We start from the raw sequence: 17,685 nt of genomic DNA, 5'->3' as shown, positions 1-17,685 counted from the left end.
AAGCTGTAGGAGAGGAGGAGGAAGGAGTTGAGGAAGAGGAGGAAGGAGAGGAGGAAGAAGAGGAGGAGGAGGAAGAGGGAGGAGTGGAGGGGGAGGAAGCTGAAGGAGTGGAGGAGGAAGGAGTTGAGGTGGAGGAGGAGGAGGAGGAGGAGGAGGAGGAGGAAGGAGGAGTCGAGGAGGAGGAAGCTGTAGGAGAGGAGGAGGAAGGAGAGGAGGAAGAAGAGGAGGAGGAGGAAGAAGGAGGAGTGGAGGGGGAGGAAGCTGAAGGAGTGGAGGAGGAAGGAGTTGAGGTGGAGGAAGAAGTTGAGGAGGAGGAGGAGGAAGGAGAGGAGGAGGAGGCAGGAGGAGTTGAAGAGGAAGAAGAAGAAGAAGAAGAGGGAGCAGAAACTGTGGAGGAGGAGAAGGAAGAGGAGGAAGAGGAGGAGGGGGCAGAAGTTGTTGAGGGGGTGGAGGAGGAAGAGGAGGAGGAAGAAGAGGAGAAGGGGGCAGAGACTGTGGAGGGGGTTGAGGAGGAGGAGGGGGAGGAGGATGAAGGAGTGGAAGAGGAGAAAGAGGAGGAGGAAGAAGAGGAGGAGGGGGCAGAAGCTGTGGAGGGGGTTGATGAGGAGGAGGAGGATGAAGGAGTGGAGGAGGAGAAAGAGGAGGAGGAAGAAGAAGAGGAGGGGGCAGAAGTTGTGGAGGGGGTGGAGGAGGAAGAGGAGGAAGAAAAGGAGGAGGCTGAAGAAGCAGAAGAGGAGGAGGATGAAGAGGAGGAGGCTGAAGAAGCAGAAGAGGAGGAGGATGAAGAGGAGGAGGGAGAAAAGATGGTGGAGGAGGAAGGAGAGGAAGTGACGGAAGAGGTGAAGGAAGAGATAGAGGTAGTTGAAGCAGCTGCTGATGAAGAGGAGGAAGAGGAGGCAGCTGCTGAGGTTGAGCAAGAGGAGGATGAAGATGAGGAAGATGAGAAGGAACCTGAGGCAGCAGCAGCAGTTGAAGATGATGATGACGATGATGCAGATGAAGTGAAAGAGGAAGCAGCAGAAGAGGAGGCAGACGAAGATGATGATGAGGAGGAGGAAGAAGAGGAGAAGGGAGATGCTGCTGATGAAGACGATGTAGAAGAGTCTGCTGAGGAACCTGCAGCCGCCGATGCTGAGGATGATGATGATGATGATGATGATGAAGTTTCTCCCGAACCTATCTCCACCTCTGAGGATGAAGAGTCAGCGGTGTCTCCTGATTCTGAGTCCGACGCACCTGTTGACGTCGAAGACAGCGACGAAGACGTAACCCTGCCTGATGAAGATGACGAAAAAGACGAAGAAGAACACGACGAAGACGACACCAGTGACGAAGCATTCACTGACACCTCAGACATCAGCGAATCTGCACTCCTTTCCACTGATGAGGAGGAAGAGGATGATGATGATGATGATGACGATGAAGATGACAGATTAGCTGAAGGTGTTGAGGAGTCTGATAGCGATGATGTCGTTGCAGAAGACACCGATGAAGACCTGGACGCTGATCTTCCTCCTATTCTTGCTGCTAGTGAGGATGATGAAGATGATGAAGTTGATTATCTTAAACTCGCGGAGGAGGAAGACCTTCTTCCTTTACCTCTTACCAAAGACGACGATGATGATGATGATGATGATGAAGAGCACCTGGAGGAAGACGTCAAAGATGCTGAAGACACTGATGAGGATGAGGATGATGATGATGATGATGATGATCTGGACCAATCAGACGAGGACGTATCTGTTGCCTCCTCTGACCACTTTGCAGACGATGAAGACGATGAAGAGGACAAAGATGAAGAAGATCTCGACATCGACCTCTCGACAGACGTCCACGTTGACCTCGATGATGAAGACGACGATGATGATCACAAACCTGATGTCACTGAAGAGGAAATCCATGATGATGATGATGATGATGATGATAAAGAGGAGAAAGAGGAGGAAGAGGAGGAGGAGGAGGAGGGAGTCGATCTTCCTCCCTTTGAGAGCACAGACAGCGGGGTCTTAGGCGATGAAGACGACGATGACGACATTGCTCTCAAAACGGATGAAGAGTCTGCTGGAGAGACTGTGTTCAGTGACGACATCTCTTATGACACAACCGAAGATGATGACGATGACGATGATGATGATGACGATGATGATGACGAAGATGACGAAGATATCGACACGAGCTCGTTTGAGTTCGCCTTCGATCAAGAAGACGAAAAAGAGATCACGGAGACAATCGTTGACGCTGAAAAAGACGACGAAGAGGCCTTCGCTGGCGAGGATGAGGAAGACGAAGATGATGACGAAGATGAGGAGGAGGATGATGATGATGATGACGATATTGACGACACCTTGCTGGCAGGTATCGTCCAGCATTATTGATTATTGATTACTCTCCTTTTGAGTGATAGAGCCAGAGAAGATGCTTGTTTCTGATTGGCTGCAGAGACAAACAGTTAAACGAACCCTCTAAATCAATATTAGATCAATACATCACAGGAATAATACACTTTATTATCTGTTTACATTTATTTAATGTTTTATACACATCTAGTTTATAAGATACATTTGTTTTAATGTATCAAATAGTAATAAATCATGTTTTATCAGGATAATAATCAGAAATAATTTAGTGTATTTTAGTCTTTTTATCACTTTTCACTTTTTGTGCACCGGCTGAGTGATCAAACTGTGTCAGCTGTTACTGCAGCAGCGCTCAGCGTCCAGGAGGAGGCAGTAAAGACTGAGGAAGACGCCGGCGAGGACGAGGACGACGTCAAACCGGCTTCTGATGAAGACAAATCAGAGGAGGCTGAAATTAGTGAGTGTCACACTTTTACCATGAAACCTGCTCGTACACACAGAAACACAAGAGGAGCGGATCAGGACTCATTCAGCATGTCAGTAAACTGTTTTTTTATATATATATATGTGGGATTCTACACATTTTCAGGGTCATTTTAAGTATTTACATTTGATATTTGGAGTTTTTAAGGGAAATGTGACACCAATAATAACAATATCTAATGTGAGTCGAGCACCATTCATTCTCGGTGTGTCAGTTTCATGTTTTATCCCCTATAAGATCCTATATTTTTAAAGTTTTGCACATGTGAAACTTAAAATTACGCAGAAATGTAATCTAATCAAACCTTTTGTTGAACTTTTTCACAGTCAAACTTTACTCCATACTTAGTCTGTCATCTACACCACTATGTCATTAATAAGACACCAAAGACTGCAATCCTCAAATTGGTGCATGTAAATAAAAATAAAATAAATAACATAAAGAACTGAGTGGTTCAGCTAAGCCACCGTTATTTTGGACATTTGTTTCTTGATGCTACATTAGATGTTTTTTCACCATAGGTAGATTACATTCATGTAGATTTAATATAAAAAGACATGAAATAGATTAAAAAAAACACTTCTATTACATTAAATTAATTATCTAGACTTTTATTATCTAAGTCTTCATTATCAAAGACCCTCAGAACTCTTTTCATTGCCCCAATGCACTGTAGTTTTTTTTTTTTCTTTCAATATTTTATTGTCAATTAATTAATTTTTGAACAAATCAGAGAAGAACAAAGTGAACAGGCTCTGCACAGATGAAGACAGACATACAAGAAAGGAAAAAACTCTAAGGACGTAAATCTAATTAAATGAGAAAAATAATAAATAAATATAATGCACTATAGTTTTAACTGAATTATACTACAGTGCTCTTTTTTTAAGCATTTAACACATCACTTTTAGTGATTTAGGATAAATAGCTGTGACTACTCTTCGTTCAAAGGTCTCTAACTGTGACACATGAGTTTGATCAGCTGCTGTGTTTAAACCTCTTTCCCCCTCAGGTACAAGCCAGCCTGCTGCTGCTGCTCCTGAGGATGAGGAGGAAGAGGAGGAGGATGAGGGAGATCCGACAGCTGAACCCCAGAAAAGCGTAGACGAACCCGAAGACAAAAAAGAGGAGTACGATGAAGACGACGACGACGAGGAGAAGGCGACGGTGGATGTGATCAAACCTGTGCCTGAACCTGAAGAAGAAGCAGCAGCGAAGGCTGCTGAGGCTGCAGGTCAGAGAGGGAGGACAGTTACAGCTGTCTCATCACATAAACCGTCACCGTTGTTTCACCTTCCTGCTCTGTGATTTCAGTGTGTCCCTGTATGCACTCTGCAAAGGCCAAAGAGTCTGCCCCCAAGTCTGCAGACAAAAAAGGTTTGTGACGCTCCTGTGATATATGTGATACACAGAAGTACGTATCTACTTCAACACCCTGTGAGAGGAAGAGACTCAAACAAGAAACCAAATACGTCCATTAGTCAACAATGAGAGACAATGATCCCTTTGAATTGTGCCATGAATTCCACATATGTCAGGTGTCATCCTCTCATCTCGAACGATATACATCACCTGCTAGCTAGTGAGTAACTTCTACTACAGCACCAGGAAGCCAGTTTGACATAGTGGCCAAATCTTGTATTTCCAACAATGGCGTCCGTCACGTGATGTCATGGCGTCCCAAAAAGACTTTTTTGCCTCGTGTGAAGCCAGAAGTCACTCACTGTTTAGTCCTCCAGTCTGTAGCTCTGAGTCTGTGATCTGTTTGTGCTTTCAGATGCTCCGAGGAGGGTTTCAGCCGTGAGAAGGAAAAAAGGTAGTGATGATTTAAGGTTTTTAATTAAAGGGATTCCAATTAAAGCCACCACACAAGACGTCTTATCAAAAAATCTTATTTTTTAAATATCAAGTCTTGAGAAAAATAAAGCTAAAACATAATGAAGTTCATGTTTTAGTGTTTGGAGCAGGCTGGAGGCTGGATTGGGAATAAATGTGGAGGGAAAGTCTTTAAAGTAGTTAATCTTTCTGTGTGACTGTGAGTTTGAATGGATCTGTGAAGCACAGCCCATTTGCAATGTTTCTAATTTCTCATTTTCAGACCCTGAAGCCGTGAAGACGACAGACGACAAGCCAAAAAGGACAGGTAACATTGAGCTCTTTAACACGCCGCCTTTACTCCACCTTTGTCCAAATACACTAATGAATTCTTGCTCTTGTTGAGGTGTAATGAATCAAAGTGTTGTGTCCAGCTCTACCCAGAACTGTAGGTCTGGTGCCGAAAATCAGGAGGATCAGGAGAAGTCCTGCTCTTCTCAGAGGTACTCACACTTCCTCATAATGGTCTAACAGTGACGCAGGAGGTTAGGGCTGAGTTTAAAGGAATAGTCAAGTCAATTAAGTATAAGGCCACAGCCAGCAGCTGGTTAGCTTAGCTTAGCATCAAAAATGGAAACAGAGGGAAAGACGTTTGCCTGTATCTACTCAGCAGTTATAGAATTAATCTAGCAGCAGGTGGAGGATTTTTATGCTAAACTAAGCTAACCAGCTTCATGTTTATTGACATGAGAGTGTTGAGAGCTTGAACATTTGCTTTAAAGTAAAGCTTGATCTGTAAGACACTTGCAAACAAAGTTGCTAAAAGATCACATGAATAATTACAACAAACTGGCTGTTGAATAAATATGTGGATCAGCTGTTTGACTTGAAATGTGTGTCTGTCTTAAGGTCATGAACACTCATTCAATATTTCTGTCACAGCGCACAAATTCGATTAATTAATGTTTTTGCTTTCAAATTCCAAGAAAAACTCAAGAGAGCGGAAAAGACTTCCAAAACAGGTAATTGAATCACAAATCAATCTTTACAAAGTCACATTCACACTCAAATGTACCTCAAATGTACCTCAAGGGGCTTTAAAATCTGTACTTCATTCCTTTTATCCTCTGATTCGATTCTACTTTTACACGTGGAAAATTCTTCCATAAGCAGCTTTTTTTCATCTGGTCAATTTTCTTTTTACAGAGAAAGAGACTAAGAAACAAGAAGAGGCCCCCGGATCTGAACAAGAAGGTAGAAACCTTCTAAAGCACCCATATAAATGTAGATATACGATATCAGAGGTGGAAGAAGCATTCAGACCTTTTACTTAAATAAAAGCTGCCATACAACAATGAAAAAATAATACAAATAAAAGCCATTCATTCATATTTTTACTGCATCAAAACTCACTCAACCAATCAGAATCAGGTTTATTGACAAATGAGGTTTCACATTACAAGGATTTTGGTGCAAAATCAGGAAACATGAAGGTTTTAAAGACCAATCAGCTAGAGGTGCCTTCACATCCAGTTGTCCAATAATATACTCATTATGCAGAATGGCCCATTTTAGACTCATATATATTGATTACTGGATTATAATTATTGACGCATTAATGTGTTTAATGTTGCAGTTGCTAAAGGTGCAGCTAATCTTAATCAATTAATATCCTGCAGGGTAGCTCATCCTCTGATAATACATGAACATTTATTAGTTGATTTACTGTTTGTATTAATAATCTAAATCTGCAAAGAAACTATTAACTAGTTAAAAGTACTTTGGTGCTTTCCAACACAAACATTTGGTCTTTGGTCTCTTTCAGTTGGCCCGTGCAAACCTGCACCAGTCTACTGCCCGGCCCCACCTGGCTGGTACGGTAAGTAGCAAAGAGCATGGAAACACTTTGGAAAAGTTGGAAAGACGTGGAAGAAGTGTCAACCTAAAAATGCTAAATGAACTCTTTTTCTTTCAGTTCATCACATCGTCACAGACAACCCGTACCCTCCTCCCACCATGTCAGGTATTTACACCGTGGTCGTGTCCGCTACAAGTGATAGAATCTCAGTGAAGAGCTACTCCTTTATGTTTCGACCAGTGTGATCACATGCTTTCTGTGTTCTTCCTCTGCTTTCAGCTCCCTCTGCTCCTGTTCTGACCGCTCACCCCGTCCACCCCGGAGCTCCACCGCTGCAGCCTCTTTATCAGCAGCAACCACCTCCGATGATGCACCCGTTCTATCCTCAGTATCAACCATATCAACCGCCACTGATGCAGCCTCAACCAGAGCCAGTCAAACCAGCAGAGCCAGTGGAGCCAGTGGAGCCAGTGGAGCCAGTTCAACCAGTGGAGCCAGTGGAGCCAGTGGAGCCAGTTAAACCAGTGGAGCCAGTGGAGCCAGTGGAGCCAGTTAAACCAGTGGAGCCAGTGGAGCCAGTGGAGCCAGTGGAGCCAGTCCAGCCAGAAGCCAGAGATGAAGCTCAGCCTGCTGTAGCTCCAGTCCAGGGTAAGAAGTGTTGGTAGAGGATTTAATTAGAACTGGGATTCACTGGGATTCACTGGGATTCATTTATATATATATATATTTGACTTAGTTTTCATACTGGCCGGTAGCGCAGTGGATAATTGCGAATGCCATCAGCCTGAGGAACCCGGGTTCGACTCCCTCCCAGTCCCGGCTACCAAAAATGGACGAGGGTTGCGCCAAAATCTACAAGCGGATCATCCGCTGTGGTGACCCCGGAAGGGAGCAGCCAGAAAAAGGACAACAACATTTGACTTAGCTTTCATAACACAAAAGTAAACTGCTAGACAATACATGGAGGGTCAAACTGTTGAGGCACAGAAGTAGAAGGTGCAGAACTGTTGAGGATAATTACATTTCCAAAACCTAAACTCTTCTTCTAACCTCTTACAGAACCACAGACCGTTGAGGAGGATGTGAAGTCCGCTGCCTCCACCAAGAAAGGTACAAACAATTAAATGAATCATAATCCACATCCATAATTATTTTAATTTTAATTACTGCAGTGAAGTCTAATTAATAACTGATGTTTTCCAGCTGCAAAGAAAAAAGCCAAGGCTGCTGATTCAGAAAAAGGTACTGCATGCTTCTTCAGATCCACTGAATGCTTAATTTGTTAGTAAACTGGAATATTTTCCGTAACAAGCCACAGCTGCAGCATTTAAAAGTGATCTCCAACGACACAATGTGCCGTATGAATGCATTCATTATGGAAAATTAACTCTGCACGGCCATTTCACTCCAATTATCCCCTCAGAGCCAGCAACGGGCAAGGAGAAAACAAAGAAAGGTAATTTATGTTTACAGCTTGGTAATTTGGTGTTTTCAATGGCGTACACTTGAGTTACAAATGATACAGATGGCAATTTGAGCCACGCTTCGCTGTAAATATACAGACCGAATTTCACACTTCAGTGAGATGTGAATAACATAATTCAACATGTTTTGCCAATTCTAGACGCTGCTGTTTCGAAAGACAAAACCAAAGCAAAGAAAGGTGAATGAACACTGCAGGAATATTCATTTTTAGTTTGACATATTCTGCACTTATTAAGCATTTTGTTTATTGCAGAACCAGCAGCGAGAAAAGAGAAGACAAAGAGTCCTGCACTGGCTAAGGAAGGTAATGAACACTTTGGGAGGATGTCAGGTTTCTACTTTGCACACACAAAATAAAAAACAAGCTCCTCAGGTAATTGTATTCATTTATGGTTTTAATATCTTTAAGTCAGTTGTATTTGTTTTTGCAGAGCCAGCTATAAAAGAGAAAACCAAAACTGCAGCAGCTGCCAAGAAAGGTAAGACACAGTGAAGCCAGAAGGGGTCATAAAAACTGTAGAAAGTTTGTAAATGATGTGAAAACTTAACGCAGGGAAGCTGCTGATATTTTTCTAAGAAAACAAATGATTCAGGACACTAATCATGGCTCGCTCCTCATTATGTCAGAGCCTGCAGCCGTACCACAGAAGAGGAAATCAGCCCCTGAGAAGACAGGTAGCTGCACACGCTGACGTTCACTCATTTGCATAAAGTCAATTGTCATTCATGTCGGTGTCACAAAAGATGATTAGAAACTAATTGTTTTTGCTCCTCTCAGAAGCAGCGCCTGTCAAGAGGAAAGCCAAGACACCTACAGCTAAGAAAGGTAAGACTCTGATCACGCCTGAGTTCATTAAGATTTTATTTTGTTTGTGCTTTGTTGAAGATTTGGTTTCGATCATCCACTTTCTCTCTTGCATCATGTCTTCTGTTAATTTGCCTGAAACAGATCCAGATCCAGAACCGCGTCCACTGAGACTGAGAACGAGACTAGAAGCTGCTGGGAGGGCGAACGCGACCTCTCAGGCAAAAGAGGAGAAACCTGCCAGGCCTTCGTCTGAACCCGGTAACACGTTTAGTTCACTTCCTCTAATGAAAGACATGATTTTCTATGTTGGACATTTGGATTTCACTGGCCTGTGGAGCACAGCGGGAGCTTAAATCTGCAGCTCTCAAGTTTTATTTCTTTTCATTCTCAGCTAAGACGAGATCCAAATTACTGGCAGAGAAGAAAAGTAAGTGTGCATTTTAATACATGTATGTGTTCTTTTATTTGCTGGTTGATCTGTGAAATAAATCCATATTCTGTTGATAAAAAAAACATCTGAGGTTTTTCAAACGTCAGCAGCCACAGAAGCGACCTATTGTTTTATTATCTGAGAGGCCTGTAACTGGATACAGTTGAGAGGCAGACGGGAAATACGTACAACAAAAGATCCTGGATTTAACCCAGGGATGCTGCTATTCATGTGGTATGCCTCTTAACCCCAGAAGTGATAACCCAGAATTTTAGTTAAAGCCGTTTTTGCTCCAAACACGAAACCTAGAGGCACAAAATTTGAAAATTTAACAAGGTGTTCTTGTGACTTAAAGGATAACTCTGTTATTTTTCATCTTGGGCCCTATTTTTTTTACAAGAAGTGCTGGAATAGGTCTCAGCCAGCAGCTGCAAATGGGCTACAGTGACTGTAATGTAATCTTTTGGGGCAACTTCGCCCATCAAAGTAAGTCCTCAGGCTCAGATTGTTATTCAAAGTGTCTGACAACATTATGGAAATGAATCATGAAGAGAGAGACCTGTAAGATCCCTCATGTTGAACCAGAAACAGACGTTACATCGCTCTCCTCAAACACACCAGACTCTGTCGACAAAAACAGGAATTTTACTCGACTTCAGAATCAAACCAAGCACCAGAGTCTCTCCCGTGTTGTGTGAGGTAAAATCATTTTTGTCAATGGACTCGAACCAACTGGCTTTGAACCAAACGATATAACGTCTGGTTACAATCTGTACAAGAATCTGAGCCTGTTAATGGAAAGAACAAGTGCTTGTAGTGGACACAGTTTGACTGCTGCACTTGTCTGAAAGGATTACAGTACAGCCGTTGCAGCCTGCTTTTGGCTGCCTGCAGACACAACTGGACAAGTTCCTAAACATTTTATATGTACTGATCATTTCAAACCCCAAATATATAAAGAAAAGGCCCAGAACTGGAGCTATACTTAACAAAAGTCATCTTTTCCACTTTAAAAACTAATAAGATAAATTTGAAAAACACAAAATTCTGCACATATTGAAATGATGATGAGAGTAAATGACTCTGATATTGGATGCACTTGAACAACATTTTGATTTCATCTTTATCCATAACGACTGTGGAAACAATGTTCTGGTCGTGTTCAGGTTTGTGAAACAATTTCTCTAAAACTTTTATGGCCCCCCGGGGAGAAACTGAACAGAGGAATTATTATCATATAAACATAAATTGAACAGTGGAAAAGCAAGAGGGCGGATTTAAATCTTACATGTGAGACACGGTAATGTCTATACTGACATCGTTCAGGACGAATCACGCCCATGTTTCAGGAAACCATGGTTGCAGATTATGAGATTAATTGGGCTGCTTTCTGCATGATATAGTTCTAATTAGAGACACGTCAAGCTGTATTACTCTGAGAGGGGAATCATATCGCAAGAATATTAAATGTACACCACAATTATAGAGAGTTATTTGGCAGGTTGTAATGGGGCTGTCTCTCCTCTCGCAGGCAAAACAGAGAAGGCTGAAAAGAAATCTGTCAAAGAGGCTCAAGGTATGGATTCACGATGGGAAAGTGAATCTGATAGGTGCCGCATACACCTGACGTTAATCAGTGTCTTTGTCCCCCCCCCCTCTCTCTCACATTTTAGATAAAAAGAAGCAGCCAGCACAAGCTAGTGAGTACGAGAGCATGAAAGTTATCTCTAATATTTGTTTGTCATGCAGTACAAAGATGGTGGATTGTTTTGATGTCAGGTGGAAGACGTTTCATTAAAAGCAGCCTCACCAGTTTTATTGATTTGTTGTCTAGCTGTCGGTCATTACAGTCGCATACATCCTCCTCTCCTGTCAGACGGTAAAAAACTCTGATGGAGACTCTCTGTTACTTCGTGAACCATCAAATCTCACTAAAGTAATGTGCTCTAGGCCTCGTTCCTCCAAACCAGGAGAGGTAACAGCCAAATGTTTCTGGTGTCAATGATATGTTCAATGGCCACATAAGCATTTTTTTATCTGACCCCTTCAGAAGGAGACATCATGTTGTTTGTGACTCATGAAACTGTTATTAATCACTTTTCCCAATTCAGCAGGTGACTGATGAGATCTAAACCACTGACACTGACAAGAACTATTTATTTTCATGTGCAATTTGACTTGCCAATGTGTTTTCTTACTAATTGTCTACTTGCTTTTTATGCTGCCGTTGCTTGCGTCCGTAGAGCCGAAGACAAATTTCCACCCTGGTGGACAATAAAGATATTCTCTTCCTTTCAGGCTGCATAGGTGAAACCACCTCCATAATAGTTAGATATGAATGTGTTTGGGTGAAGATGTGGTTGGCTGCGTTCCTACCAATCAATAGAACTGCTAACGCCTCTTGGATGAGGAAAGAAACTATTCGAAATCCTCTAAATCAGACTGAGTGCTTCTCGCTGTTTTATGGTCTGGGTGGCTGAGAATGGGCAGAGACATAAAGTGGTGTCTGTGTGCAGTAATGTTTTACACCGTATGCTTGTTGTTCATAGAGAACGGGAAAAGAGCTTCCCATAAAGCCTGAGGTATTCCAGCCCATTTCCACCATCTTTCCACTGGTTTGCTCAATACGAATAGACGCTCGCTTTTAATGACATTAGGAACATAAGTGATTAGAATGTAATGAGATGAAGTGATTGAGAGGAGATTACTGGCCTTTTCAGCTGCCTTGAGTCATTGGAAGAGATTACGGCCTTTGATGAATATGGCAACAATAATACTTAGCTGAATTGATTAAATCCATGAGCCAAAACCCATTAAATTGGGGTATTAGTGTTCTGTTCTTAATGAGTCATCCAGTGGAGTATCAACACCCCCCCCCCCACGGCCCAGAGTGACTCCACACTTTCCTCATAGTAACGTTTGACACAATAGCTCTTGTTTCTCAGGCCATGATGAGAAGTTACCTGGCTTCTCTGCCTCAAACTTGAATTTATAGGTTAACGTTGCTCCGCAGAATGACAGAGCACAAGAATAGAGGAGAATCACGGCATGTTGTTCGTATGAAACCCTTTTGTTTTCTCTCTTTCCAGGCTCTTTCAGTCTTTCACAGCCATTTTGCATGTAGACACCCGTCCTTCGTCCTCTTTCTCCCACAAACACACACACACTCAGGTGCAAACAATAATTCAGTGTATTCTCTCCTATTACTTGCAGAAGAGCCCCAGACTGAAGAAACCATTACAGACAAGAAGAAACCAGGTAAGAGTTGCAGAAATTTCATCACATATTTGTAGACATATTTTTGTGATGGCTGAACAGGCTGCAATGACTTGTAACAGTAGTTTCCTATAAAAACTTATGCAAACAAAATAGAAACCACTTAGATTCAACCTATAAGTTACATTTCACGGTGATAGTCTTCTCTTTAAATGATGAGAAATTGTACTTTGCTTTACATTTGGGAACAACCAGAGGATTAGTTATCATTCTCTGCCTCTATCCATCTCATTATCTCATCTCATGTTGCCGTCCTCACAGGCCAGAGATTCTTCCAGTGCATTTACGTCCCTGGTAAAAAAGCACAGTACCCGTTGCGACCTTTCACCCCAGCCATGTCCCCCGCCATGATGTCCCCCACCATGATGTCCCCGGCACTCAGGGCCATGTTGGAGCAGCAGCAGAGAGCAGCGAGGGCGTCGGGGCAATAAGACGGCCTGAACTCTCACCTCACCTTTCTGATAGCACCGCACCTCCCGGTCCAGCAGGGGGAGGTGGTTTTAAATCTGTGAAATCCTCAGGTTCTGAGGAGAAGCACAGAGAAGCGTGGACAGAACTATTTTGTCTTTAATTTATTAATGTATTTTTTTCTCTCTTTGCGGTTGAGCTCCTGGGATCATTGATGCTTCGCTGAGTGTTGCCGTCACTGTTGCGCCCTCCTTGTCTCCCAGATAAAACATTAGATCACGTACATACTGAACAAAGAGACGTTCATGTGAATATTTGTAAATCTAATATTCTAATGTACATAATGCTTATATTTGTACTTTAGGCTGAAATAAACAAACGCACCTTTGGCATGTTGGTTTTCAGTTTACTTTTTCAGTCCAGGTTAATGTAAACCTTCTATGATACTCTGTTTTATTTAATTTAACAGTTATACTTTACAGCACTTGCACTAACAACAATTATTTACAGTTAGAAACACATTGGTTTTTTATTCTAAAAGATCATTTTTAAGCTGCACAATAGTTTGATTAATAGAAAACTCTTAATGCACAAGAAAACTAAGCAAAGTACAAACTGGGACAGCATTTTGCAACGAATGTTAATGGAATAGAAATTACAAAAGTATTAAAAAATAAGCAAAACAAAGGACTTGTATTGGATTTTGATCACATGTTACTTGAATAGGTCTGCTGCATATATTAGCTTCTTTTCCAGCTATTATTGCATTTATAACAGTGCAGACAATTGCATCCACACACAGAATTCTAACTTGAGAATCTAAAAGATGACAGAGGTCGTTACTTGTATCCTCTTTCACATTCAATCAGATTTAAATCATCCTTATCTTTCGTATCGTAACCACTTGTGTTTTGCTGCTTCGCTGCGTCTACAACAGATTAGCATGCAAATGTTGGAGGGTCAAATCCCAGGAGCTCCCACGGTTGATCTAAGCAGCCTCCCCGTCTCTGATCATGAGTGTGAACATCCATCAGTCTCATCATATTAGATGTTAAATGCTGCTGAATTATAATGAGACGTTTTCTTCTAAGATGACCTGATGTCAGGCAGGAGTAAAGAGGAAGGCCTCCCCTTTCATTTACATACAAAGGCACTGCAATTTTCTCCGTTTAAAGAGATACTTTGACATGTTTAATGCAGTTGTTGGATGTTTCTCATTCCCAGACACGTCTGTCTTCAGAAGTTGCCTCTTTAAAAGTGTCCTTTAGTTAAAGAGTGGAAATTAAAGTTAAAGTTTACAGTCCATGGTCCCCTCTGATAATAATAATAACCATTTAATACTTGAATAATGTTATTTCTTCTCACAATTGGCCTTTTGCTTCTGTTTATTTCAGTCATTTTTATCTAGCCTGTTCAGAGACAGGGAGTCTGTGCAGGACAACTTCGATGTGACCAACTAATGAGACGCTGTGATGTCTGCTACAGTGGATAAATGTCATTTATGTCATGTTAACTGTCAGCTTATGTATTAAGCCTGATACACTGTCGTACTTTCTGTTACCTCACTCGCTCTGGTTTTGTACCAACATGGCCTGACGCCTTGTTGTTGCTGAGCATTGCCGACAATTTGCTGTTGTCTTACTGAACGAACTCAAAAGAACCAAATGGGGGTTTTCACACAAGGCTTAATCCTGGGATAATAAGACCCACAGTAGTCCAAGGCCTGTGGTCGTGTTCGCCCTAGGATGACAGTTTATTCACACGTACAGTTCCTAAGCAGTTGATAATCCATGTTTGTGTTTTTAAAGTTCAGTGTTACATGGTAATGCAGCATAAGGCACTCTGTAGACTGATGTTTCATCCAAAACTGTTCAGGGTTATCCCCAAAAAGTCTTAAGGTGTGTTCAGACTTAACCCAAAGCTAATTTCAGAGGCGGTGCAAATGCATACGAAGTCAATGGGAAGATGTGAGTGGAAACAAAAAAACAGCTGCAGATTCAATGAAAACAAACTAAAGTGAAGAATCTGAGAATGCCTTCACTCCAATACAGCATTTGTAATAATTATCCTGCAGCTGTGTGACTCAGAGATAAGAGGAAAAGAAGACAAACTGGGGAAAAACCTACAGCGAACCGGAGTTCCTGTTGGGTTTTATCATGAATCTGAGCCTGCTAACAGCGACAGCTAACCCCTGCAGAGTTTGGCTGTTTCGTGGCCTCTGCTTGCACATTAAAGCGACGCAACGTTTCTTCTCGTTCACTTTGAATGCGCCCTTAAAGTCAGTGGTGTCAATCCAGCAAAGAACGAAAGCAGTGGGGTGTCTGAGACGTTTGCAGAATGAACACTTTAACTATGAGCTATGAAGTGTGTGAACATCTAACCCGAGGCCTACTGGGTTAATAAGTCCAAGTGTGATAAGAGGTGAAGCTGGCCTGGGCTTCCTGTCACCACGTAGGGGGTTTACGTCAACAGGCCTGAGAAATCTAAGTGTAAAGAATCCTCATGTTTCATGGCCAAATGAGCTGTGACAACCATTCACAGTAGAAACCGACCGGGTGGCTGTTGGAGTGACGTTGCTGGTGCTTCAGGTGTAAAACCTTTTGCTTACTGAAGAGATGTTTCTAAAATGACTCCTATTCCGGTGGGACTATGCAGCAGCAGTTTTCTGCTGTGAGCTGTCTGGAGGACCTGAATTACCTTCATGAATACTCATGTGAACCTAAAAAGAGGAGCACTTGGTTCAGTCTTGACTACATCCATGAACACATGTTCTAAATATAAGTACTGTGTAATGCTGTTACCACATTATATGTGTCGATCTGCACCTTGTTTACTCAAACAACGCAGACTGGTTTTCCCATATTTGTTGGTCAGTAACTTTTTTGATAATTTCATGCGTTATATTCATAATTATAACTCAGCCTAATTGATTTACTGCTCTCCAACCACCTGCCGTTAAAAGTTTCTGGTGGAGTTTTTGACCACTTGTGGCGCTGTAGAGCAAAGTTTGGATGAGGACGTGCAACTCAAAGAAACTTTAGCTTTAAATCTTTAGGTTGCCATCAAGTTGATGAATCAAGCAAATATTTGTGGACCTGACGGAAACGCTTGGTTCTCTGTCTGTGACATCACCTGAAAAATAGAAGTATTTATGTCGATTACATAAATAAATGGCAGAGTTTTAACTTTTAAATGGCAGAAGTGAGGCGGCTCCTGTTTAAACCACAGTAGGACAATGATTTGCTGGTTTTCTACCATCCTCTAAGGGGAATGAAGGGGATTCAAAGCCAGGTTTATCACATGTGTGAATCCTGGATGAAAACGAGGAACTGTATCTGAAGTTTCATACCTGATGCAGAAACTGCAGTTCCAGAGTAAATGTTTTAAAAATATCTTAGATAGGAGTTTTTTTTTTCCTGCATGTTGTTTCAGCATCTCTCTTCACTTCATGTTCACTGATGCTTACTTAACAAATAGAGCCGTCCTGGGCGGATTTCTTGGAAGAAAACTACAGCATTAGACTGCAATGTTTCTTTAAAGTCAGTGGGAAAATGTGATGATTGTGCTGCAATAAGAGTTGCTGAAGGTGGGAGCTGAAATTAATATTGTTCTTGAAGCAATTTTATCCACTAAACAAATATGGTTTGAGGTTGCTTGGTTCTTGAAGGATCTTGAAGGATCACTTATTTTGATAATGATTTCTTATGTAATTTGCATGATGGTGTAGTTTAAAGTAAGACAGCAACATCTTTTTGGGTTGTAACCCACTTCCACATGAGCATCACTCTCCAATGTAAAATACACATTAACCAACGGCCGGCCAGATGCTGTATAAAGACTGTAGATAATAATAGTTTATTTATTTTATGTGTCTCACAACTAAAGAGATAAAAATAAACTCATACACCGGTTTGCTGAGAAAAAAAAAAGGAATTTGTTTCAGTTAGAGAGGATTTTTTTTGTGTGTTCAGTATCACCAGGCTGCAATGTGGGCAATCATTTAAAATGTTTCACAAAGAGACACAATAAACTACCTGTTGCATGTATTATAAAGCAGAGGTGTATGGTGTAATCACATGGAAAGGCTAGCAGGCTGACTCAATCACAAGTTTAAACATTTGAAGAGCCACTTAAATGTCTTAAGTGACATTTCAGGCACTTAAGGGGCTCTACTGAGAACGTCTGCTGTGGTAATGTGTAGAATACAATCACCCAAACGCATTTTGTGAGTCATAATTTCAATAAATATTTGCAGAAATTTGTGAGGTCATTGCTGTCTTTCTTTATATTTCTTTCCAGACAGAATTATTAGATTATTATTAGTTGTTATGGGGACACAGGAGGATATTTCAGCCTGACTGTGAGCATCTGTATTCAGAATAAGCTGTATACAAGTCCAAAGAATGCGCCTAAAGCCTGAAAAATAGTGGCACGTGTTTAAATTAGAAAATTCTACATTATATGCTATCAAAAATTAGTGTGCATGCAAACACAGTGTTTGACTCCTGCTTACTGATTCCCTGCAGCTGCAGTTAAGATGCTGCGTTACTGTCGGAGGACAGTATTTAGTGAAGTGGTGACACAAGCCTCAAGACACAAGAATAAGAGAAATGTGAGAAAATCTATGTGTGTCCATATTTATTTTGCTTGTTTTACATAATGCATTTCAGCAAATTGCCTTTGAGGACATTTATACATTTAACACCTGCTAACTGAACAGTTTTTTTGCTCCTATAATATACCGGCTTTCCGTAATAACTTCAC

The 17,685-nt window shown here is 41.6% G+C and overlaps 1 protein-coding gene across 1 annotated transcript in view; it reads left to right on the top strand.

Annotated features, from left to right (window-relative positions):
• The window catches only part of LOC139218293 (enolase-phosphatase E1-like), a 28,351-nt gene extending 11,172 nt beyond the window's left edge, over window positions 1–17,179 (top strand). The window contains exons 8-34 of the mRNA XM_070849857.1: window positions 33–83; window positions 399–2,355; window positions 2,692–2,814; window positions 3,854–4,075; window positions 4,156–4,218; window positions 4,619–4,657; window positions 4,940–4,984; window positions 5,091–5,159; window positions 5,643–5,678; window positions 5,863–5,910; window positions 6,482–6,535; window positions 6,632–6,679; window positions 6,794–7,162; window positions 7,574–7,624; window positions 7,718–7,756; window positions 7,938–7,970; window positions 8,139–8,177; window positions 8,253–8,303; window positions 8,431–8,478; window positions 8,627–8,674; window positions 8,778–8,825; window positions 8,949–9,065; window positions 9,199–9,234; window positions 10,769–10,813; window positions 10,911–10,937; window positions 12,451–12,495; window positions 12,775–17,179. Coding sequence (XP_070705958.1) covers window positions 33–83; window positions 399–2,355; window positions 2,692–2,814; window positions 3,854–4,075; window positions 4,156–4,218; window positions 4,619–4,657; window positions 4,940–4,984; window positions 5,091–5,159; window positions 5,643–5,678; window positions 5,863–5,910; window positions 6,482–6,535; window positions 6,632–6,679; window positions 6,794–7,162; window positions 7,574–7,624; window positions 7,718–7,756; window positions 7,938–7,970; window positions 8,139–8,177; window positions 8,253–8,303; window positions 8,431–8,478; window positions 8,627–8,674; window positions 8,778–8,825; window positions 8,949–9,065; window positions 9,199–9,234; window positions 10,769–10,813; window positions 10,911–10,937; window positions 12,451–12,495; window positions 12,775–12,944 — 3,921 coding nt within the window. The 3' untranslated portion in view covers window positions 12,945–17,179. The remainder of the gene's footprint in view (window positions 1–32; window positions 84–398; window positions 2,356–2,691; window positions 2,815–3,853; window positions 4,076–4,155; window positions 4,219–4,618; window positions 4,658–4,939; window positions 4,985–5,090; window positions 5,160–5,642; window positions 5,679–5,862; window positions 5,911–6,481; window positions 6,536–6,631; window positions 6,680–6,793; window positions 7,163–7,573; window positions 7,625–7,717; window positions 7,757–7,937; window positions 7,971–8,138; window positions 8,178–8,252; window positions 8,304–8,430; window positions 8,479–8,626; window positions 8,675–8,777; window positions 8,826–8,948; window positions 9,066–9,198; window positions 9,235–10,768; window positions 10,814–10,910; window positions 10,938–12,450; window positions 12,496–12,774) is intronic.
• Window positions 17,180–17,685: the final 506 nt, after the last annotated feature.

This window comes from Pempheris klunzingeri, chromosome 18 (assembly GCF_042242105.1).
Source record: "Pempheris klunzingeri isolate RE-2024b chromosome 18, fPemKlu1.hap1, whole genome shotgun sequence".
In the NCBI taxonomy this organism is placed as follows: domain Eukaryota; kingdom Metazoa; phylum Chordata; class Actinopteri; order Acropomatiformes; family Pempheridae; genus Pempheris; species Pempheris klunzingeri.
Note: the sequence above shows the minus strand (reverse complement) of the source record. Positions and strands in the feature narration are given on the sequence as shown.